Source organism: Mus musculus, chromosome 8, assembly GCF_000001635.26.
Source record: "Mus musculus strain C57BL/6J chromosome 8, GRCm38.p6 C57BL/6J".
NCBI classification, from domain to species: Eukaryota; Metazoa; Chordata; class Mammalia; order Rodentia; family Muridae; genus Mus; species Mus musculus.
Window position 1 is genome coordinate 128,456,683 of NC_000074.6, and position 24,095 is coordinate 128,480,777.

The window sequence follows — 24,095 nt, forward strand, 5'->3', positions numbered from 1 at the left end:
CACATGGGGGCAGCCTCCCTGCATTCTTCTCCTTACCAGACCATCTCAAGCGACCTGTGTCTGTTCCTAGAACCACAGCACTCCTAGGGACTCACATCAGTGCACTTTCTGGCAGCATCTTACCAGAAGGAGATAGGGTGCTGCAAAGAATTGGGATCAGCTGGGTCAGATAGGAGGCCTAGTTTATGCCTCTCCAGGAGCCAACGTGTACATCTATCTTTTTTTGTCTTGATTCTTCCTCTGTAAAATAACACATATGATATACTTTGGGAAATAGGTTAAATGTCTTGGAAGATATACTGACATGAACTCAATTTTCTCCTCTGTGTTGTAGATCAGGTAATCTTAGCTGCAGTGGTGAGAACATACTCCTTTCTCATAACCTAGTTCCCTTACTGTGTTTGCCTCTCTCTCTGCCTTTCTCTGTCTCTCTCTGCCTTTCTCTGTCTCTCTCTGCCTTTCTCTGTCTCTCTCTGTCTCTGTCTCTCTCTGTTTCTGTCTCTCTCGCTGTCTCTCTCTGTCTGTGTGTGTGTGTGAACCAATGGATTTTATTCAGGGTTGCTTACAGGAATGAGGGCAATTTGTTAGTGGCTACACCACTAAGAAAATATCTCCCACTCCTTCATGGATAGATTCTCTGGGGTGGGGAGTAGGGGGGGGGGGATAAGGAACACGGACAGACTCATTCTTGTGCATGTCTTATGCAGGTAAACTTAGTGGCCGTAAGTCATGCTTTGTCTGGAAGACAGCATTGCACAACACTCTACTGCTTCCTCCAACTCTTACAGTCTTTCCATACCCCCTTCTGTGATGTTCCCAGAGCCTTAGAAGTGATCATGCAGATGCCCTGTGAAGAGCTGAGCAGTCTATTATTTGCCACACTTTGACCAGTTCTGAGTCTCTGTAGGGATTGTTACCTACTGCAGGAAGAAGTTTCTCTGACCCAAGCTGGTGGTGGCACTGACCTATGCAGGCATAAATACCTAGAAGGCAGGTTGACAGCCTTTGCCTTCCTTTAGAGAATGGCTGGGAAGATAGGGGCCATTGACATCACATTGGGCCCCACTAGTTCTGATAGATGAAACCCCTGTACAGAGCCTGCAGGAAAAGCTGTTTAGGTCACAGCTGTGCTTGATGGGGCAGCTGACTGAATTCATGTGTCATTTTCTTGCAGGTGGACTTGGGCCTCCTGCGATTCGTTACTGCTGTAGGGACACAGGGTGCCATTTCCAAGGAAACCAAGAAGAAATATTATGTCAAGACTTACAGAGTAGACATCAGCTCCAACGGAGAGGACTGGATCTCCCTGAAAGAGGGAAATAAAGCCATTGTAAGTTTGGCTCCTGCCCCTTCTCTTCTCCCCTCCCCTACTAAAGTCTTTCACATGCATGATCAATTTTTATTTGTTTATATGGGGATTTTTCTGTCAGGCCTGGTTTATTTTTTGAATTGATTTAAAATGAAAAGAGCAATTAGGGGTTTAAAGAGTCTCATGTTCCCAGATCCGAAGGCCAAGAGGAAGTTACACAGATGTTACAAAAAAAAAAGGCAGCATAAGCTGAATTAAACAACAGACTCAAGAATCTCCTTTACCCCCAGGAACAGACAATGCACAGCCTAACACTGCCAACCTCAGGGGTTCCTGACAGTCATTTGGCTTCATTTATTTGGGTTCTCCCTGTGTTTCTTGTTTGTTCATACATCTTTTTCTCTTTTCTTCTCCATACTGGGCTAGAGGCCTTTTATCTACCCCCAGTGGTCACAAACTCATTTACAAGTGCAATTGGCTGTCTCTTGTAACAGAACTCTGGGCTTTTTGCTGTGTTCTTTCAGATCACACAGGTATCATGCTACCTGCTCACTTGGAGCTTCACCCTATGGGGCAGCTGAGCTCAGCTCAGCAGTACATTTGTCCTGTGCTCTGTTGTTTAGGAACTGAGGTATCTCTCTCCCTCAGCCAGCCCCACTTATTTGAAGTTATACTTGCTCTGATTTATTAATCAAAAGATTTTTGAGAATTCATATTTGATGTTATTCAAACTCAAAGGCTGGAGGTGCTGAAGAGATACTCAGCCAAAAAATTTCTAACCACACAAGCCCGAGGACCTGAGTTCCATCTCCAGAACACATGTTTTAAATATATATAAGCACACATATATACACATGCCAGTGGGATGGTTCAGTAGATAAAGGTGCTCAACAATAAGCCTGACAATCCAAATTTCATTCCCAGGACCCAAATGGTGGAAATAGAACAACCAACGTGTACCATGGCATGTACCAATATATAATAAATACATACATAAAATACATAGATAGGTAAATGATAGATAGATGATAGATAACAGATAGATAGGTAGGGTAGGTAGATGGATGGATAGATGAAAGGTGGAAAGGAAGATAGATAGACAGATAGATAGATGTTTTTTTATAAAAGCAGGGAGTGGGGTGGGATGTGCTTGCCACCCCAGCCCTGAGCAGGAGGATCCATGAAACTCATTGGCAGTCCAGTGAGAGACCCTGTCTCAAAAGACTAGGTGAACACTGTCTAAGAAACAGCACCTGAGGTTGCTGCCTGTCCTATACATGTGTATACACACACACACACACACACACACACACACACTTCAGGGAGGCCAGAGGTTTGTGACTTGGTGTTTTAGAGCAACAGGGTCCCTCTATGTAGCTCAGGTTGTCCTGGAGCTTTCTGTGTAGACCTGGCTGGCCTTGAACTCATGGAGATCTGCCTGCCTCCACCTCCTGAATGGTGGGATTTAAGATGTGCACAACTGCCTAGTTTAAATACTGCTGCTATCTTCACCCATAGCTGACCCAGAAGTCTAGAAAACAGAAGCTTCCACTTTTATCTGAGGAAGGTTTTTGCCAGAACATTCCATGGTAGTGTACAAAGATCCTGTAAACACCACTACCATATTCCACATGGTCCCAAAGGACATTCACAGGCACCTGCTTTATACTGGGCCCTCCTTGCCTTTGTGGTCACATACCTCATTGTTGTTAGAATCAAAGTAATGATTTATACCTAGAAGCAGAAGACTAGGATTTTTCAGTTAAAAATCATTTTTTTTTAGTTTTGCTTTTGACTACTGAAGCATAATTTTAGCAATAACTCCTAAGTATTAAAACCACTGATACATGACTAAGAATATTTGCCAAGGGACCTAGTAAGCAAGGAGGGCAGGAAGCTGTGGCTGTGGCTCAGTGACTGGAATGCTTGCCTCATATGCACAAAGCCCTGGTGTCCATCCCAGTTACTACAGCAACCATGCATATGGTACATCCCTGAAACCCAAGCTCTTGAAAGGTAAAGCAAAAAGACGAGGGGTTTAAGGCCTCTTCACTTATCTAGTGCATTCAAGGTTGGCCAGGGATGTAAGCAACAATGTCTACAAAAAGAAGAATGAAGAGAAAAAGGAAGGAAGGTATTTGGCTTAGGGTTGTATCTGAGAACGTGAGCTAGAATTTTAAAAAGCCAGACCTAACCCAGAACTCAAAGAACATTCCTTCAAGGAGCTGCTGGGAAGGGAGGGAGAGAGAAAGAAAGAGAGAGAGAGAAAGAGAGAGAGAGAGATCCTATGAAATGTGTGCAGCTGTGGCTCTTCAGGTAAAGTTAACAACTTTTCACTTTTGAAGATGACAGCATGTGTCCTTTAATAAATGTCATCCTGGTGACAGTGCTTTTAGAAGCTGTAGCCACTCAAGCAAGAATACATGATTGGGATGGTATTCTACACTGGACAGGGCTTTCTTTGATTACAGTTATTTGGAAAAATTACATGGCAGGTTGCTAATGGCACACCAACCTTGGTAGAAAATGCTAGAACTGTAAACAGTTGTTACGAGCATTTGTGGACAGCTTCAGGGATTTGTTTCTAATATAGTTTGTTAACATGCTCTCTCCCATCTAGATCTTTCAGGGAAACACCAACCCCACAGATGTTGTCTTAGGAGTTTTCTCCAAACCACTGATAACTCGATTTGTCCGAATCAAACCTGTATCCTGGGAAACTGGTATATCTATGAGATTTGAAGTTTATGGCTGCAAGATAACAGGTAAGTGCCAGAATGGAAGTGTCCCCCTTGAATTGATGTAGACTTTTCCATTCAAGGAGAATTTTTTTCATATGTTCAAATATGAAGGTAATCTGCTTGTATTTATTTGGTAGTTAAGGTCTTTCTTTACCAGTTGCTTTTCTCGTTGGTGTAACAAAATACCTAAAAAAAACTTAATGGCTTATTATTGCACTTGATAATGGACCCAGTCCACCACAACAGGGAGCCATGGTAGCAGGAGTGTGAGGTAACTGATTACTTTATATCCAAGTTAGGAAGCAGAGAAGAAACAAGAAGTCAAGGTCTGCCCTCAGTGACTCACTTTGTTCAATGACTTGCTATGTCCTAAAAATTTTCACAACCTTCCCCAGCAGCTAGAGATGAAATGTTCAAATGCATGTACCTGTGGGGAACATTTCACACTCGAGCCGTAAGGGCCTGTACACTGAATGTAGACATGTCTGAATTCAAGTTCCACCCTAACTCATTAGCCATTTGCTGGGTGATTTACTTGGAGGTTCCCAGGCCTGGTTTTCCTCTCCTGGATAACAGCCACGGTTCTGAGCCCATATAGGCTACTCCTCGTGGCAGGTGGCAAGAAGGACATGAGCATTTAGCTCTGTATTTTGAAGGGCGGGGTTTCTGTCAGTGTCTCCCTTTCTAATGAATAGTCTCTGAATAGTCTCTGATTATTAAGGGTTAGCAGCATGCTGATCATTATAAACAGCTACTCTGTGGAAGGCTCCACACTGGCTTTTTTCTTTGCAGTTTTGAAGTCCAGCGGTGGCTACACTTAAGGAGTATGACCTCAAACAAGGGCTGCTCTCACTCCCTTAGCACCCTGGAAACTCTGTCATGGAATTTTCCTCTATTTTTGGATGTCTATATGTATGTTTCCCCTGGGGATTGAACCTGGGCCTGGCACGTGGTAGGCAAGCACTCTTAACCATCACTGCTTCTTAACTGGGTATTCTAAAAATGAAAGTTAACTTGTGGAAGTTTCTGGTCTCTTTGAACAGAACTTGAGATGTCCCTGTTAAATTGGAACAAAAGGCTATTCCTATTTCAGGGGTGAAAATATGAGATACTCTTGTTAAATATCTGTAGAGGGTAAGGCCAGGTGGCTGGAAATCAAGGTGTCTGGTTGTCAGGCTGGCACTGGGCCCAAAGACTCCAGGGCTTCTGTAATGGTCTATATTTATTGTGGCTTTGTGCTAAGTTCTGTTGTAACAGCAGCCATGTTCCAACCCTTTTCCATGTAAGTAGATATGTTACAGAGCTTTCATTTGAAAGCAATAGCAGCATACATGTACTCTTTATATCTTAAAAAAAATGAAAACAATGGGAGTTGGAGAAATGTTTCAGTGGTTAAGAGCAGCTGCTGTGCTTCCAGAGGACCCAGGTTCAGTTTCCAGCACCCACACGACAGCTCACAACTGTCTGTAACTCCAGTTCCAGGGGATACTATGGCCTCTTCCTGCATCTTTGGGCACTGCATAAATGTGGTGTAATACATATGCAAAAGCACATACATACATAAAATACAATCTTTTTTTAAAAGATTGAAGCATAGAGCCTGTGATTGATTCACTAAGAAGGTAATTAAAATTAAAAACAACTTCCAATCTTCAGTGAACCACTGTATTCTGTCTGTGTTCATATTTAGAATATTTACTTTCTCAATACATTTTATGCTTTCTTTGCTAAATTTGATTATTTCAAAAAAAAAAAAAAAGGAAAGAGAAAGAGAGAAAGATAAGAAGAAAACTCACTTTTAAAGGGAAAGCATCCCCCTGGAACTTTCCCATCAGCGTGGAGGTGCTGTGTTGAGAAGGTAATTCATGAAAAATAAATCTGCAGAAAGGTCCATATTGGAAAGTAAAACTTTCCTGATCTGGTGTCAGACCCGAGTTTTATTTGTTTCCACTGTGGCACAGACCTGTTTAGTGTGTGACAATCCAAGACTTAGAAAGTTCAAGGTTTTGGAGACAGGAATTGGGTAGAGGGGCATTTAGAGGTGGGTCAGGCACTGGAAAGCCAGATGTAACCTTTTTTTTTTATTTTTTGATAATAGTTAAATAGCAGAAAGTTCTAGGGAAGTTTACAGCATTCCTAATTTAGGAGTCTACACATAAATTCATAGGAACAAGGCCACATGGGGTCTGGGTGGGAATTTCTGGTCCATTTCTCTAACCTGGTCTCATGTCACTACACTGGAATTTTATTTAGAAGCAAGCTTCATAAAGACTCCAAATTAGTCTGAACTCTGACTATCCAGTCTCTTAAGATTTATATTGTGTCCTTTTGGTTAAATAAAATATTTATTTGAACTCAAATCATTCTTTTTATTTTCATAAGGATATCCCAAGAGGTAATTCTAGGAATTTGAACCAAAAGAAAGAAAGTAATTTATTAGATCTTTTTTAAAAAAATAGTAAAATGGCCTGTTTACTTAAGCATTATCTAAAGTAGTTTGTCCTATTATTTTTAAACACAGCTTGTTTTGTTATTTTAAGTACACAGTTGGGTTTTGTTTTGTTTTCTCTCTAGTGAAATGGCTCTCATTTCCCAGAAACTGACCTTGGCAGGTTTTTAATAGGGCAAAATGTGACCATGATGGCTACACAGTCAGAGAGGTCATGACTGGCTCAGGACTGTCCACTCAGTGAGTGCCTAACTGCAGGCAAGACCCTTTGCATTTCAGATGTAGTTTCTGGTCTGTAAGATATATTGATGAGCTGTGATGAGGATTAAATGGAAGAATATTTATAACATATTTGGCTGGTAAAGTGCTCACTAAATGCCCCCAAACAATAAGGCAAGGACATTAGTCACTAAACAGAATTTATGATAAGCCCCAGGTAGAGCCTGTGTGCGTGTGTGCATGTATGTGTGTGTATACAGGCCGATAAAAGAGTAGATTATCAGTGTCCTATTGGACTAGACAAGGCAGGAGAGCAGAGCCTGGTCACCAAGCTTTCTCTATTCGATAGGCCTGTGGCACCATAGTGTTCAGTGGTTATTTCTGAATGAAGGAGTTCTGCTTCTCATACCTTGAACTCTCAACCACTCTTTATGAAGAGACAAGTCCTAACTCAATCTACCCATTTAAAGAAACTAGCAAATTTTTAAAAACTTAGGATATAATTCATCACTTACTTGGCTTCCAAAATCTCTAGAGTTTCAGGTTTGAATCTAAGTTTCACGTTCAGGAATTCTTTTGAAATAAAGCCATCTTGGTGGTCCAGAGAATATGATGGGGTGTTTCACAGAAAGATACACACTCAGGCAAAATATCCTGCTTTACAGGTGATTGGGGGAAGGAATGTTTCCCTTGTTTCTCTAAAGCAGCTGCATCATTTGGCAAAGGGGTTAGGGAACTGGGAAGACCACACTGGAGGACTTCTACAGGGTTGTGAGACCTCAGCCTATGCTCTGCTCAGTGGTGTTCTCTTCCCCCATAGTCATGCATGCTCCTGTCAATCAAAGATGAGGGCGACCTTTCCAGACACCACAACATCCTTAGGAAACTCCCCAAGCCCTCAGAGGAGGCCAGGTGATGCCCACTGGGAACTACTGCCATAGCTAGCGATCACTTTCTCACTCTGGAAACTGATTAACTAGCTGTGCTCAGTTTGTTATTTTAAGGTCAAGCACAGAGATCTTACGGTAAATTCATACCACTCATAATAGCCACACCAAACCCCTCCCCGTAACATCATCCACTTGTCTCTTTCATCCAAAATTGATTTTAAAGTTTCAAAAAAAGAAATAGTGTTGCCAAACAAAATACAGAATCCCCAGTTAAGCTTGGTGTGACTTAAAAATGATAATTGTTAGTTTATGTATTTCCCATTGCAGTATTTTGGATACACTAAGAATTAGTCATTGTGTCTCTGACATTCCAATCTAGTTGGATATCCCATTTCTTGTTCTGTTGTTTATTTGCTTGTTAAATTTAACAACATGGGCAAAAGTGGGTCAAGCCTGTCTGCTAAGGAAACCCTGCTGTAAACTAGCATCTCATTCAAACCTTGAATTAATTGTTAATGTAATTTTTCCCTCATCATTGTTAAAAGTGAATTATGGGCTAAGTTGAGGAAATAGCTCAATCAGTAAAGAACTCATCTTACAAGCATGGGACCTGAGTTCAAACCCCAGAGCTCACATAAAAAGGCATGCATAGTAGCATACACTTGTAACCCAGAGCTAGGATGGTGGAGACAGGAGGCTCTCTGGGACTTGCTGACCAGCCAGTCTAACCTAACTAGTGACTCCCCAGGCCAGTGAGAAGCTGTGTCTCAAAAAACATCATAGAAAGTACAAGATGATGTCCTTTGTCTCTCAGACACATGCCCACAAATGCACAGTATGAGTCTTGTGGCTTCCAGTCAAGGGCAAGTCAAGGTTCAACATACTGTTTTTCAGAAGAGGCATTCGCAGAGAAATGTTGGAGGCTGGCTCAACACACTGACTTCTGACTGAGAATGGACCGGCTTTCACCATGTCTGGGGAAAGAAACAGTTCAGAATCTCTGTGTAAGAGAAAGAACATCCATCTAGCACAGTCTCTGCTCTGCTTGTAGGATCCAAATTAGCTGTGTGTTTCTCAGATGGTAACATCTGACTCCCTTTGCCAGCCAAGCATCACCATTGTAAAGAAGCCGGTTGGAAGTCAGGCAGGTGTGATCACTGTAGCCAAGAAATGGGACTTCTGTTTTTAAGATAAGAGTTTCATAGTCCTTCAGCAAATGGCTTTGTTTAAATCTTTAAAAATAATTTCCATTGAGTTTATTCTTGGTTTCCAGATTCCCACCCAGAGCAAATAGTCAGGCTGGGTTACAGGAAGGCGTCCTGAGAAACGACAGCTGCTTTTGACTGTTGTAATACATTGATTCATTCAGCAAATATTTTTTGAGGTTGACAGTGTGCAAAAACAAGCTCAGCAAGTCTCAGAAAACAGAAAAATATGACTTGTTTCATACCCTCAAAAAATTAGGATCCAACTTGGCAAATGGCTTGGTTGTGAGTATGCTTGCCCAACATACAGGAATCCCTGAGTTCTGCACCCAACACTGCAGAAACCACATGGCAGTTGGTTCTGCCATGCAGAAACCACATGGCAGTGCACACTTGAAACCCCAATACATAGGAGGTGGAGGTAGAAGGCTCAGGAATTCAAGGTCATTCTCCAAGGTGAACTGAGGGCCAGACCGGAACAAGAGATCTTGTCAAAAAAAAGGGGGGGGGGGTGTGAAAAAGGCAGGAAGGAAAGAAGAAAGAAAGGGAAGTAGTGAGGGAGAAAGGGAAAGAGAGAGAACATAAAACTTGAACTAGCAAAAGGCAGTTATCTAAAAGAGTGGATACGATTGCCAATACAAGAGAAAATACAGATCAAGTATCATAAGGCATATCAGAAAAAAAATGTGTCTAATTACAGACAGAAATATTGACTAAGCAAAATAATATTTAAAGATGAGTCAGTGTTTTCCACAAATTAAATGGTGGAAAGAGCAAGATGATAGGTGGGCCTAGAGGATAGAAAGAATGTAAAAAAAAAAAAAAAGCCCTAGCCCCACCCAGGGAGGAAGTGCTTCATCTCTCTAGTATCAGTGACTGTGCAAGCAAGGAGCTGGGATGTGCAGTGTTCAAAGCCTTGCTTGAAAGTCCTGAGTGTGGAAGACATAGCATCAGAACTGTATAGCTCATGAAGAGAGGTGCTGACTGACCCATGCTTCAGGTCAACGGGGCTGGACTTAAATCACTTAGGGTGGTTATGCTTTCTATATTGCTATTTATCACATTATGTAGAATGGAATTGTTTCAAAGAAAATTAGATTGTCACTCCTATATGTCCCTAATTGAATAGTATGGTGTTGCAAAGAAGATAACTGGTGTTGGTTATTTATTAAGCAACCAACCAACCAATCAATCAATCAATCAATGATGGATACTCTCCCGTTGCTACAGAAAATGTGAAGAGGTCCATTATGTACTCCATTGCTCTTGGGGAGTTTATAGTCTATCTGTGATTACAGACTCATAATCCCACCCACAGCACATCTCTGTCCCAGCTGGGAGCTACTTCTGCCTGGGCCATCACATTCCCAGGAGGGGAATCATCCCAAGTAGGCAGAAGTTTCCATGACTCTTGAACTGCATCTTGACATTTACATAGGCTGTGCCTCTGAAATCAGGAGAGAGGAAGCTGAACATCTTGGCCAAAGGCAATGATAGGAAATCTTTCTACAGGATGTGAGGGAGAATTAGTTAACTGGAATGTATTAGATAGCTGATGTGAATCCAAAATGAGATACGGGTGTTTGAATTCATGGGAGGCACACATGTTGGAGGTGCACAGGCAGATGTGTGAAGACCCTGGGACAACCTCGATTGTCATTCCACAAGTGCAGCCCACATATTGTTTATTTATTTTGAGACAGTCTCTCATTGGGATTGGGAGCTCACCAGTTCATCTAGGCTGGGTGCCAATGAGCTCAAGGAACTGCTTGTTTCTGCCTCCCCAGTGCTGGTTTACAAATGTCAGTTACCGTGCCTGGTGTTTTTAAATGGATTCTGAAGATACAACTGAGCTAACTCCCCAGCACCCAAAATGTGATTTTTAAACCTAGGTAGAATTTTTTCTTGAAATAATAGAGAACTAGCACAGGGGTAAGTTTTAATCTCAGAGTTCAAGTGGCACTTGTGGAATAACAGCAGAGGTTGTCTGGGGCCTCCATACATGTGAAGGCTGGTTTTAATCTCATAACTTAAAAGACAGATACAGGTGAACCTCTGTACATTCCAAACCAGCCAGAGACACTGTCTCAATAAAAGGGAGCGGAGAGGAAGCAATGATGGGAGCTGATAATATAGCTCAGTTAGTAGCAGCTTGCCTACCATGCACCAACCCCTGGTGCTTGCAATCAGTTAGTATAAATTGAACATAGTAGCACATACTTGTAATCTCAGCACTCAAGTGATAAAGGTAGGAGAATCAGAAGTTCATAGTCATCTTTAGTCTCTTCAAGACTATATTAGACCCTATCTTTAAAAATGAACTAAAAACAGAAAACTAGAGGTCTTGGGGACAGCTGGTGGTAAAGGAAAGATGGGCATTCAGCTCCCTACATGCCTTTTCTCCATGCTGAGCCAGGCTCTTCCTTTGTCACCTCCTTACCAATTTCATTTTGCTTCAGCAATTTCTTATTTGGGGATATATTTCCTTAAGTATCTCCAACTACATGTTCCATCATGAACCACAAATTCCTTGTAAACAACACTTCTCCTTGAAATGGGAGCAACTTCTAGGGGCAAAAGAGACTGGAACCTTAGCTTGATGTTAAACTTAGGAGAACTAAAAAGCATGGGACAAGGGGGCTGGCAGTGACACTCTGAATGAAGATTTTCTTTATGGGATTATGAGTCTAAGGACAGGATAAGATTAGAGAAGAGACCTGCAGAAGAGAAGGCTCTGTAAATGTAAAGAGACTGGAGATTTCATATAAATGGATACAAGGTTATGTTTTCTTTCTAAGCAAGGTGTCTCTGAGAAAATAACCTCAGCCCATCTGTTTCTCCCAACATCTAGATTATCCTTGCTCTGGAATGTTGGGCATGGTGTCTGGACTTATTTCAGACTCCCAGATTACAGCATCCAATCAAGCCGACAGGAATTGGATGCCAGAAAACATCCGTCTGGTGACCAGTCGTACCGGCTGGGCACTGCCACCCTCACCCCACCCATACACCAATGAATGGCTCCAAGTGGACCTGGGAGATGAGAAGATAGTAAGAGGTGTCATCATTCAGGGTGGGAAGCACCGAGAAAACAAGGTGTTCATGAGGAAGTTCAAGATCGCCTATAGTAACAATGGCTCTGACTGGAAAACTATCATGGATGACAGCAAGCGCAAGGCTAAGGTAAGGCCCTGAGGTAGGGAGTACCCACAGTCTGGGGACATGACCTGCCCACTAGCTCACTAGGAAGACGTTTCTCCAGCCCATGGCAGAAGTGAAATCCTCATGTCCTGGGATTTTTGTGGTGGTTTGGTTTTGTTCATGTGGTGTACCTGCGTGCCTATGGGCCTGGGCCTGTGCACATGTGTGCATACTCTCTTTCTCTCTCTCTCTTTCTCTGTTTTTCACACGCACTTGTTCATGGATACACATATGTTCACGCAAAGAAGAAGTACCACGCACATGAGTGTGGAGGCCAAATGTCACCCTTGCATATGGTCCCTCAGGAGCCAGGCACCTTGGTTTTCTGAGACAAGGTCTAGGCCAGTAGTCCCAGTGATTCTTGCATCTCTACCTCCCAAGCCTGGGATCGCAAGTGTGCACTATTATACTCAACTTTTTGCATGAGTTCTGGGGACCAAACTCAGGTCCTCATGCTTTCATGGCAAGCACTTTACCAACTAATCTATCTTCCAAGCCTCTTCTCATGTCCTAAAAGAAGTCAGATTTCCCAGGGAAGCACAGATTTGGTTATGCTGGCTTGTCAGTAAGCTCCTGGGGTCTACTTGTGTCCACCATTCCAGCATGAGGGTTACAGATGGTACTGAAGAAACTGTATGCAAAAAAAAAAAAATGTACTCTCCCACTGAACTGTGTCTCCCCACACAGTTTACATTTTTCATTGTTGAGATAAATGTGTCTGTAATCCCAGTATTCAGGAGGCAGAAGATAGAGAATCTCTGAGCTAAAATAAAAACAAAAAATCAGCCTGGGAACATAGTGAGTTCTAGGCCAGGATGGGCTACAGAATAAGACCTTGTCTTAAAATACCAAGAAGAAAAAACAAATATATCTTCAATTGTGATGCAGCATGCATGGAATTTACTGTCTGAACCTTTGCACACATACATTGAGACCGTGACATGTAAATCCATATCCGAGTTAAACTCTTCTCCAGATCATCCTGTGAAGTTGAAACTGAGAACATTCAGTAATCACTCTCAGCTCCCCCTCCCATCATTCCCTGGAATGTCATGGCTCTACTTCCTGTCCCTGTGGTTCCAACCACTTAGGAGCCTCCTTTAAGCCAGGCTTGCAGTTTTTGTACTTCGTGGCCGATTTATTTCACTTAATGTAATATTGAAGTATCATGGGTCCCAATTTCCTTCACTTTGAGAACAGAATACTGTTCTGCCATGTGAATAAACACATTAATGTATATATTCACTGCTGAAGGATACTACGTTTTTTCCCATCTTTTAGCTATTGTAGATAATACTTAGAAATAATCTTATGAATTTAGAACCTCTTAAAACTCAGTCACCTCTTACCAATCTAATGAAAAGAGAAGGCAATCTCAGTATTACTATATCCCACTGTTCACAAAATGTGGTGTAAATTTTAAACCCAAAAGATCTGCTTTGGTCACTAGGTTTTACTCAGTGTTGGCTACATTTCTTTGTACTTCCTGAGCATACCATATCGAGTTGGAAAGGGTCCCAGGAATGTGCTTGGGTGGCCTTAAGTGGATTGGGGATGAAAATGAGGACCCACCCCCAGGTTTTCACATACTCCAGTGACACTTCTCACACCAACACATTTGGTCTTTGTTCTGGGACTTTCTATTTCTACCGTCCAAAGCTGCTCCCCCATGGGTGAAGACTGGGGCTCATTGGCTGGGACATTCTCTCACTTTACAACCAGTGTGGTAAGGTCTTGTAGATAGGAAGTAATCCTGGCCATGCTGCCAGCTTTCCTCCCTCTAGATATGTGACTTTGAGGATAATACCCTGTCTTCCAAAGTCTGCAGGTCAGCGATGGAGCTAACCACTGACTAAACCAGTGTTCTGGCTGAGGAAAGCATAAGACTGCCTGTGTCCCTCCCTGAATTAACTTGTGGTTTCTAAAGCATTTCAGCATTATATGTGGCTACTTTCTTTTCTGAGACAGTGTCTCATGTAGGCTCCAACTGTGGCTGAGTCCTAACTCACTAGGTAGCTGATGTAAGCCTTGACCTTTCTATTTCTCCTTCTGGGATCACAGGCATGCTCTCTTTTGTTTGATGTATGTAGTAAAGCAGAATGAAACCCTGGTTCCAGGGTATATTGGGCAAAACCCAACCAATTAGTTGACTTATAGCCCCAGCTTTTAAGTTCACTTCATTTTTATATCCTTTTTACTTTCCTCTGTGATTTTGTGTATGCATGCATATTTATATGTGTGACTGTACTTGGGTATGCCATGCACAAGCATGTGGAAGAAAGTGGGTACTTTATCATTCCTCAGACACTATCTACCTTATGTTTTGAGACAGGGTCTCTCTCAGGCCTGGAGCCCACTGGGTAGGCTAAGATTGCTGTCCAGTAAGCCTAAGGAGTCCTCCTGTCTCTGCCTCCTCAGAGATAGGATTATAGGTGTATAATACCATCCCCAACATTTTTTACTTGGGTTCTAGGAATCAAACTCCCAACTGTACTGTCTCCCCAGTTCACTAGTTGTCTTTTATATCCAACCTTTCTGAACTTAGAGAAATACAACAGAAGCTGGAGGTTTCAGTAACACTGACTTCAAGGAGTGGAATGGCTATGACGTCATCCCAGAGCATGGATAGGCAGCAAAGCCATGTCCCTGCTGTTGCTGACGCTGGGTGTGTTGTTGTGACATGTTCTTCACACCAGGTTCTGAAGGAACAAACAAGTCACCATATGTGTCTGATAGGAAGCATCATATGCTTTCTGTCATCTAACCCTCATGGCAATGGAGCCTGAAGCTGTCAGCCTGCCACAGTAAACACAGTACAGAGTTGCACAAAGAAGTTAATGTGTGTGTTTCAACTTTGAGTCTTCTGCTGGAGCCTGATTGATACATTAAGTTTCGGTCATGAAATACTCATCAGTATGTATCGGAAACCCTGGAGTCGAATCCCTTAGACTGAGCCTAATCTATGATTCTTAGTGTGCCCTTCCACTGAAATAATATCATTAAGGTAGAGATAGAAGTTGGTAAAAACCTTTCATTTCCGACAGCCTACATTTTCAAATTATATAAAGATATTTAAAACATTTTCTACTTAAGGGTACAAACGTTGGCTGCCTGCCGAGGATTCCAGCCATGGTTCATGTAAAAGTGAAATAAGGCTATTTGTAGGATAAAACAATGCTTTTGTGAGTTAATCCCTTCTGTACCCTTCCCTAAGTCACACTCACAATAGTGTAATTAGCCAGGTGTATCTTCTACCAGAGCTGTTAGGGTCAGAGCCTGGCCCTTGCAGCCTAACAGGTTAGTCTTGGACATCACAAATAACAGTAAAAAGCAGAAAAAGATTTATTCAATGCGGCCCCACATTGAAAGATGAACAAAAAGTTATCAGTGAGCATAAGGCTTAGGTTTAAATACAGGGCAAGAGGTATGCCTGGCTAAGCAGTGCTGGTCAAGTGTGATCTCCCCCATCACTGACCCACCCTTGTCTAAGCTCCTATATCTGTTGCAAAGTGTTCTGAGAAGTTGTCAGAACTGTATGAAATTTCTTTCTGGGAAACAAGCTCCCACTCTGGTGAGCACCAGCCTTTAGCCTTTTTTTCCACTCAGAATTTACTAGTGAAATTGTAATTCTTTGGGGTCTTTTTTTTTTCAATAGTCCAAAAGTAGAGTGAGTACATGATTATCTCTCTTTTAATTTTCTTCTTGCCAGGGTGGTTACATATCAGGGACTAGATTTAGACTTCTCCAGACTAGAAGGAACCAAAGACCTAGAGCACAATGGGTTGTGGAAACCAGTGCTAATTCCTCAGCAAGCCTCTGTTCTCTGCACACACACACATCCCCATCCATCCTTCCATTGCTGGTGTTTTTCCAGCTCAGCACTGACAACTTTTATAATGTATTCACATTGTGTTCATTCTTTGTCCAAGCTGAAAGTGAAGAAAGGGTCTTAGGATCACAAACATCAGTGCTTCCACCTCTGATCTTCCTAGCCACATCAGTATAGGCAGGACTTGTCTGTATAGTAATGGTGTTTTCATTACAATTAGCATCTCGATGACAACAACTTAATTGGGTCTAACAATACTATATGTCAGATTCTCAATTACTCACAGCACTTGCAGATCTATCAAGAGTCAGGACCTTGATAGCAAATGTATTCTTTTAAAAAAGGAAATTAATTAAGCTCTAGTGTTGACATGTTGGATTTCTACTGTTTTTTTTTTTTTTTGTTTTGTTTTTTTTTAAGGTTTAAAAGGCCAGTTAATTTACTTCAAGAACCCAGAGCCCTTAGTTGTTTGTCTGTCTCTTCCTACATGTTTCCTCTAGTCATGGCACATTATGTACGGGATACTCACATATTCTGCTGTGTTAGGACGCTGAGCCCATTGGATGTGTTCCCACTCTGCTTGGCATGGCTGAGTTGGCCACTCTATCTTGTTGCCAGTTTGATTCAAATTGTAGGCACATCAGTGAATATCAACATGATTCCTGAGTACAGACTTTTCTTGGAACTTGGTGTTCTTACCTAGTAGTGAAGAGATTAGAAGCTGGGTGCAGAAGACATCTCAGCTACACAGGAAGCCAAGGCAGAGGAACTGTAATCAGTCCTGGGTACCATAAGAAGACCCTCTCCCCTCAAAAGCAAACTAAAATGAAGAGATTGTACTACTTGATTTCTGATACAGGAGCATCTTAGTGATATGGCTACTAAGCCACTCTAGCTTTGAATCCTGGCTGTGCTATGAGCAAGTTCCTTAACTACTCTGTGACTTTGTTTCTTCATATATAAAAGATGTATAATGGCTCTAAAGATGGCTCTGGAGGTAAAGTGCTTACCTTGCAAGCATGAGGACCTAAATTTGATCAACCCACATGAAAAAGTCAGTTGTGGTGGTATGCACTTGTAGTCCTAGCAGTCGAGGAGGCGGAGGCAGATGGATCCCTTGGGCCTCTTCCCAGATAGAGGTGCTATTAGGATGCTGATCTGTATACCACAAAAGACACTGTTAAAAATCAAAACAAAAAAAAGAAGTAAATGATGCCTGAGAGAATAGTACCTCAAGTTGTCCTCTGGCCTCCATAAACACACACACTCATATATACATACACATTCATACATACATTTACATGTGCATATACATATGCATATACATACACACACATACACACACTTACACATACACATGCATATACACACATACACACACATACACACACATACACAGACTCATATACACATACACACATATAGATAAACACACACACACACACACACACAGGGTGAGGGTATGCTGGGACTGAGAGGTACCAATACACATTGTAATTCAACCAACCACTGGAATGTCCCTAGTAACCGAGACTGCTGTTGACTTCTAAAGTAAAAAGACCTTTGATCTCTGCCTTCAGCTGGTGGTACTCCTTAAGCAAACAGATTTCTACTTTCGGTTTAAACCAAGGTCTTGATATGTAGCTTTTGGATTCCATTAAACTATCTCTAAATTGAGGCTAACGATTAGGGGGAGAGCCCTTCCCTAGTGCAGAGAATGCCTTGTTTCTAACCCAAGCATCAAAAAAGGAAGTTAATTCTTTCTTCTTTATGGATTTAATTCATCCTCTTTAAGAGGACCAAGTTTGAGCATAATCAGGAACCTATAACTGGGGTGTTGACTGAAATATGGTATCTAATATAAATGATACCTTCTCTCTCTCTCTCTCTCTCTCTCTCTCTCTCTCTCTCTCTCTGTGTGTGTGTGTGTGTGTGTGTGTGTGTGTGTGTGTGTGTGTTTATACCAAGAGGTAGCAGATTCTCTTCCTATGTTATCTTCCTCCAGTTTTCTCAAATAAGTGATACAGAATCACAGATACAGTGATTGTATCATTTTAAAACATCCCATTAAATCATCAACTTCTGTAACAGCTGGTTATACTTTAAGATTCCTGAGAAATGACACTTAGACCATCTTTGTTTTTCCCTTTAGCACGTCTAAAGCCATTTCTAAAGGAATAGGTTCACTTCCTGCTTCTCTGTTCTATTAAGAGTCCTGATTCAGGAGGCTTGGGTGGTGGCTGAGTGTGTAAAGTACTCATTATGCAAGCAAGAAGGTCTGTTAAATCCCCTCCCCCAAATCCATGTACACAGTCAGTATGGCAGCTGAGAAGTGGAGACATGTGGGTCCCCTAAGCTCACTGGCTAGCCAGCATAGTCAGTTGGTGAGTTCCAGATACAGAGAACAGAGAGAGAGAGAGAGAGAGAGAGAGAGAGAGAGAGAGAGAGAGAGAGAGAGAGAGAGACCCAAATCGGGTAAATGCCACTCCCAAGTGTGCCTCCTTGGAATTTCTGGCATAGGACAGAGAGCTCAGAAAATACAGGCAGGTTCTCTCTAAACTTCCTTTACCTGATAACAAAGAACCTCTGAGTCCTGTCCAGGAATGTTATCAACCAGGAAGGGATGAAGATTATGTCACAGCAGAGAAGGCTGAGGTCAGACCTCAACTAGGCCTAGATGTAATGGGCACAGGTGTTATGTTTTCAGGACCCATTAATCATTTTCTGCTGTCTCAGCTACTTGCAGTCTCCTCCTTTCTCTAGAAAGAGAGATAGGAACTTCTAGAGCCCCCTGAGTATTCAGGAAGGTGGGGGTTTTTTGTTTGTTTGTTTGTTTGGTTGGTTGGTTGGTTGGTTGGTTTTGGTTTTTTTGGCAAGGCTTTGAGAACTTTTTAATGTATACATCTTTCCTTCGGTTAACCTTTCTGCTCCATTTACTTCATATTCAGTTACTGTCCTCTTAGACAGGAAGAGTTTCTACTGTCTTATAAAAAGAAGAAATCAAGAGTGTCCTCATGTGTGTGTGTGTGTGTGTGTGTGTGTGTGTGTGTATTTGTGTCTGTCTATCTGCATGTGTGTGTCAATGTGTCTGTCTGTGTGCCTATGTGTCTATGTGTATATGTGTATGTGTGTGTGTGTGTCTATCTGCATGTGTTGTGTGTGTGTGTTTATCTGCATGTGAGTGTGTGTGTCTCTGTGTGTGTTTTTGAGGGGGTCATGGGCACCTATGTTCATGTATGTATGTATGTATGTACCTCTCTCTCTCTCTCTCTCTCTCTCTCTCTCTCTCTCTCTCTCTCGTGTGTGTGTGTGTGTGTGTGTGTGTGTGTATAAAGATGATTATGAATGTGGAGGCCAGGGGACAACCTCTGGTGTCATTCCTCTGGCACTCTCCATCTTATATTTTGAAGACAGTCTCTCACTGACCTGGGGCTAGCTAATTAGACTAGGCTGGCTGGGATCACAAATGCATACCACCATTCCCAACTTTCTTTTACCTGTATTCTGGAGTTTGAACTCTAGGCCCTGAAAGGCAAGGATTTGACCTGACATACTGCCTACCCAGCCCTTAGTACTTTTTCTCTTACTAACCAGTGTTTGTTTGTTTGTTTGTTTGTTTCACAGTCGTTCGAAGGCAACAACAACTATGACACACCTGAGCTTCGGACGTTTTCACCTCTCTCCACAAGGTTCATCAGGATCTACCCTGAGAGAGCCACACACAGTGGGCTTGGGCTGAGGATGGAGCTACTGGGCTGTGAAGTGGAAGGTAACTACAGTTCCCAGAGTCTCTCCTGCTTTCTTCCTTTCTATTTATTTTCTCTTGCATTTTATCCCTCTGACTGTACTGTGGTAAAACTGCCACCCTTTCCCCTGAATGAACTGCTTTTCATGCCTGGCAGGCAGCAAGGCCTGGCAGCTGTCCATGCCACAGAGCATCCAAATTTGCCTTAGTTGTCTATACTGATTTCCCCCCTTTGTAGTCTAGGAGATTGTCTCTCTTGAGTGTGTGTGTTTTAGGGAGATGGCTCGGTTGGTTGGTATAATTCTTGCCACACAAACATTAGATTGAGTTACATCCTCAGAATCCACATTTTAAAAAGAAAAGAGAGAAATGCTGAGTGTGGTGGTGCACATTTGTAATGCCAGCACTGGAGAGACAGAGGCAGATCCCCAGTGAGAGAAACCTTCTCAAAAGTCAAGGTGGATAACATCTGAGGGACAACAGCAAGGTTTACCTCTGTCTTTCACCTGTATGTGTGCACATGCACACCTATACACACTTGAACATCCACATACAAAACTATTGAGATTAAAATTACATAACACAAAATTTATCTCACTTATTTATTTTTGAGATGAGGGTCTTGCTGGCCTCAAATTTGTGATCTTCCTGTCTCAGCTTTCCCACTAGCTGAGAGTATGGTATGTACTACCATTTTCAAGTAAACAGCTCAGATTTACTTTGAGTCCACCCACAGTTTTCTTGCCTCTCTAGTTCTGAAATATTTCCGTTGCAGGATAGTAAAGCCCTTTAACCATTATGCTCCCTTTCCTTCTGCCCACTTTCCAAAACCTCTAACCAGCTCCTTTTGCTTTCAGTGATGTAGATAATGCGGTCACCAAGATGGCTCAGAAGGAAAATTGCTTTTGCTATGCAAGACTGGCAACCTGAGTTCAATCCCTAGACCCTCTATAGAAGAATGAATTGACCCATGAAAAGTTGACCTCTGATCTCCACATGTGCACATGTGCACAAGGGCTCACATACTTATCTGCACCAACATATATACATATATATATATATCACATAAACACACACACACATTCTCTCTCTCTAATAAAAATAAAATAAAATGATTAAAATAAAAATAAATATGTCTAGAGGCCTGTCCCATCCAAATTTCTGTCTGTGGTATTGACTATCGTCCTGCCCTAGCAATAGCAGCATTTGACAGAGGGAAATCAAGACATCCTGGACAAATTCCTTAGGCTTTTGAAAAGTTTGATCTGTGATAAAGTATATGATATGGTGGGGTCTACTGAAGGACATTCCATCATTTCTCAGATTATCATATGAAGGTCACGTGAAGGACAAATTCAGACTCAAAATCTTACCTGGGAATGAGGTACTGAGTGATTTGAGCTGGTTATTGTACCATTTGTTGCTTGATGCACTGGAATTCCCATCTGCCTTAGATTTGTATATAAATAGGTAACCTTACACCAGCTTTTCCACCTTCAGGTTCTTCTCTGGGTTGCCTAGGAGAATGGCTGGTGTTGGTGCCCAGATGTTAATCAACAGAGCACATGCTTAAAGTTGTTGCAAAGAAGGTTTTTTAATATCACCTTCCTCGGGTTTCAAAATTATGTGTGTGTTGAGCTACCCAAACATAATTACATTCCTGAGCACGTTAAACGCCATAGAAAACGTTCTGTATGCACTATAGAGTTTTAGGCTATCAATCACCACATGGCTACTTTTTGGTGTATATTTAAAATCAGACCTTGTGTCCCACCCTTTCCTTAGTCCTGGCTTTCAAGTCTGTAGTCTTAATCTTCCAACACTTTCAGTGCAGAGCAACAGTAACCGCATGCCAGGGATCAAGCAAACGATGAAGCAGTTAGCAGTCCTGACCAAGTGTGAAATGCTCTCATTCAGTGTACTGAGAAGTGTAGTCCTCTGGGAAAGGAGAGGGGGTGACCTGAGGCAGGTGCTTCACCCTGATCCTGGAAGAAGTGTGATTTAGGAGGTGGAATGAACGGAGGGTTGAAAACACTGAGCCTTGTGGCCGTTTGCCAGTTTCAATACTGGAGTGAGTAAGTTAGGGGACCTACAGCACTGCCCCAAATCAGGTTTAAAAAAAATAAACTCACAATCTAGGAAAAGAAATTCCACGCTTCTTAATGATCATGGCAAGAGAAAAGAAAGACTCTGGTGTTAGCAAATGAGCACCAGGGCTAAGCTTCTTGGTGGTCATCTGAAGGGCTATAGGAAAGATGATGAGGTCCAACCTAGCCTTGAAGGACTTTCCTATTTTAAGCACAAATTTCTTTCTTTTTTCTTTTTTCTTTTCTTTCTTTCTATTATTTTTTCAACAGTTAAAAAACTCCCAGAGTTTCAGATAGGGAAACTGAGGCATAAAAAATTAGTTACTCCTTACTCTTTGTAATGGTAGGCACTACCTTGGACCACTTCCAACATGAAGCTGCTTCTTGTAAGCACCATTCACAATGAGAAGTCAGCAGAGAAAGCAGAGCTTAAAAGTATTAAAAGTAGCAGGTTATCAAGAACTGTGGTAGCTGAGGGACAATAGTTACATGAGTGGTCAAAGCATTCTGCTGAATGAATTCTGGCAATGAATAGATCCAGGAGTATGTGCACAGCAGGTAGAAGTGTGCATGGGTGTGTGTTCAGATAAGAGAGAGAGAGGGGTGTGTGTGTGTGTGTGTGTGTGTGTGTGTGTGTGTGTGTGTGTGTGAAAGAGAGAGACAGACAGACAGACAGACAGAGGCAGAGAGAAACAGACAGAGAGAGGAGAAAGAGAAGTATGTGTGAAAAAGCACTGGCTTTTATGAAAGAGTAATAAAGGCTAGGTAGATGGCACAGTGGATACAATTTTTGCCTTTTAAGAATAAGGCCATGGGTTTAATTTCCAGAACCTATGTAAAAGAAAGTTGGGCATGGTGGTGTGTATTTGTGATCCTAGCACTAGGTAAGCAGAGACAGGCAGATCCCAAGGACTCGCTAACCAACTAATTTTACAAAGTCCTGGAGATGGGTCTAAATAGCATGTATAATCTGTGCATGGTGGTTTCCTGACTCTTCTTGAGGTCAGGGATTTGGGACAGTAGAAACTTAGCTCTCTCTGTCTCCATGTTTCTCTTAACTCTGTTCAGTCCTTAAGCATAGTAACAGTGTGAAGTTCTTCCCAATAAAGCAGCTGTGACTGGTAAATTCCTCCTAGACAGGGCTGGAGAGGAGCCCCCACCCTCCCATCCAACTCCCAACTTCTTACATCAAAGAACCCGACCCTTATCTCTCGTCCTGTAATGTGAAATACAATCCCCAGAACTGTAAAATATTAAACAGATTGCAAAAATGAGTAACAGGTTGAAAAAAAAATAGACTGAACCAAATTTAAAGGACTTCAAAAGCAGTCTCTGATTAATATTGGCTACTTTTCAACTGCAAATTCAAAGATACAGGGGGGGCTCAGTCAGCAGTGGAATGCAATCCCATGGAAGACTAGACAGGTAAGCTGCCCTTACGCCACAGGAGGCAGCCAAGCTCACACACCTGCCTGGGACAGAGGGTCTCAGGTTGAAAGCTGCTTAGAGAGAAACAGAACAACCTCTGAACAATGAAGAACGGTGCAAGGCTGCGTGTGAGCAGGTGCTCCTTTGTGCAGAAGAAAACCACAGTGTTATAAACTCAACAAACTAGTCAATAATGAGTCCTGGATAGAATTTGTGGGTGTGACTTCTTGGTACATTAGGAAGCAGGAGTGGGTGGGTTGGTGTGCAGGGGGAAGGGGAAGGGAATAGGGGGCTTTCAGAGGGGAAACCAGGAAAGGGGATAACATTTGAAATGTAAATAGAGAAAATGTCTAATAAAAAATAGGATTTGAAAAAAATTACAGTTACAAGATTTTGTATTCAATAAAAGTTTTTCATCTCATACCATTTAGGAAATAATGTATGCTATAACATGTAGCAATATAACATGCAGGAAAATGTTCTAACAAATATGAAAAGAAAATGTTTATAAATTTTCACTCAAAAGATAAAATAAAATAAAATAATAAAATTACATCATTTCTACCTTCCCTTTCCTCTTTCCAAACTTTCCCATATCCTCCCTCATTGCTGTCTTTCAAATTCATGGAATCTTCTTAAAAATTGTTACATCTTTGTTTACATATATACATATATGTGATTTTTCCTATTAAGTATGTATCTAAAAAATTCTGACAATACAGCAGTTCTGTGTATAAGTAAAGATATATAGGCTAAATGAAAAAAAAAAAAGAAGGAATAAAAGGAAACATGGTCTAATCTCTATCACGGGGGTTGACTCCAGGGTCATGAACAAATATCCGGGAGAACTCAGGAGGTTGGCAAGAAAAAAAAAAAAAAAGTTTATATAGGTAACTATGCGTTGAGTGCCCCTGCAGCAGGTAGGGGTCAAACACCCAAGCTCAGCAGCTCATTCATTCTGTAAAATTCAGGAGTATTCCCGAGAGAGGCGG

At 41.9% G+C, this 24,095-nt stretch overlaps 1 protein-coding gene and 1 long non-coding RNA gene across 18 annotated transcripts in view; one reads left to right on the forward strand and one right to left on the reverse strand.

The window, feature by feature from the left end:
* Nrp1 (neuropilin 1) overlaps nucleotides 1-24,095 on the forward strand; it is a 146,886-nt gene that overhangs the window by 98,092 nt on the left and 24,699 nt on the right. For 5 of the 6 annotated variants that reach the window (XM_006530766.4, XM_030243349.1, NM_008737.2 and 2 more), the window contains 4 exons: nucleotides 1,175-1,330; nucleotides 3,930-4,074; nucleotides 11,665-11,996; nucleotides 19,468-19,612. In XM_006530766.4, the coding sequence (XP_006530829.1) occupies nucleotides 1,175-1,330; nucleotides 3,930-4,074; nucleotides 11,665-11,996; nucleotides 19,468-19,612 (778 nt within the window). Of the gene's footprint in view, nucleotides 1-1,174; nucleotides 1,331-3,929; nucleotides 4,075-11,664; nucleotides 11,997-19,467; nucleotides 19,613-20,445; nucleotides 23,926-24,095 lie in introns of those variants that run through there. The other variant, XM_006530768.4, reaches the window with a different exon arrangement.
* Nucleotides 1-24,095, reverse strand: part of Gm32643 — a 39,931-nt gene that overhangs the window by 3,628 nt on the left and 12,208 nt on the right. For 2 of the 12 annotated variants that reach the window (XR_388237.4, XR_879387.3), the window contains 4 exons: nucleotides 20,962-21,105; nucleotides 16,854-17,020; nucleotides 16,373-16,542; nucleotides 1,268-1,306 (listed from right to left, as the gene is read on the reverse strand). This is a non-coding gene — a long non-coding RNA (predicted gene, 32643). Of the gene's footprint in view, nucleotides 1-123; nucleotides 241-1,267; nucleotides 1,307-5,846; nucleotides 6,014-8,492; nucleotides 8,583-16,372; nucleotides 16,543-16,853; nucleotides 17,021-20,961; nucleotides 21,106-24,095 lie in introns of all 12 variants that reach the window. The other 10 variants (XR_879390.3, XR_879385.3, XR_879386.3 and 7 more) reach the window with 8 other exon arrangements.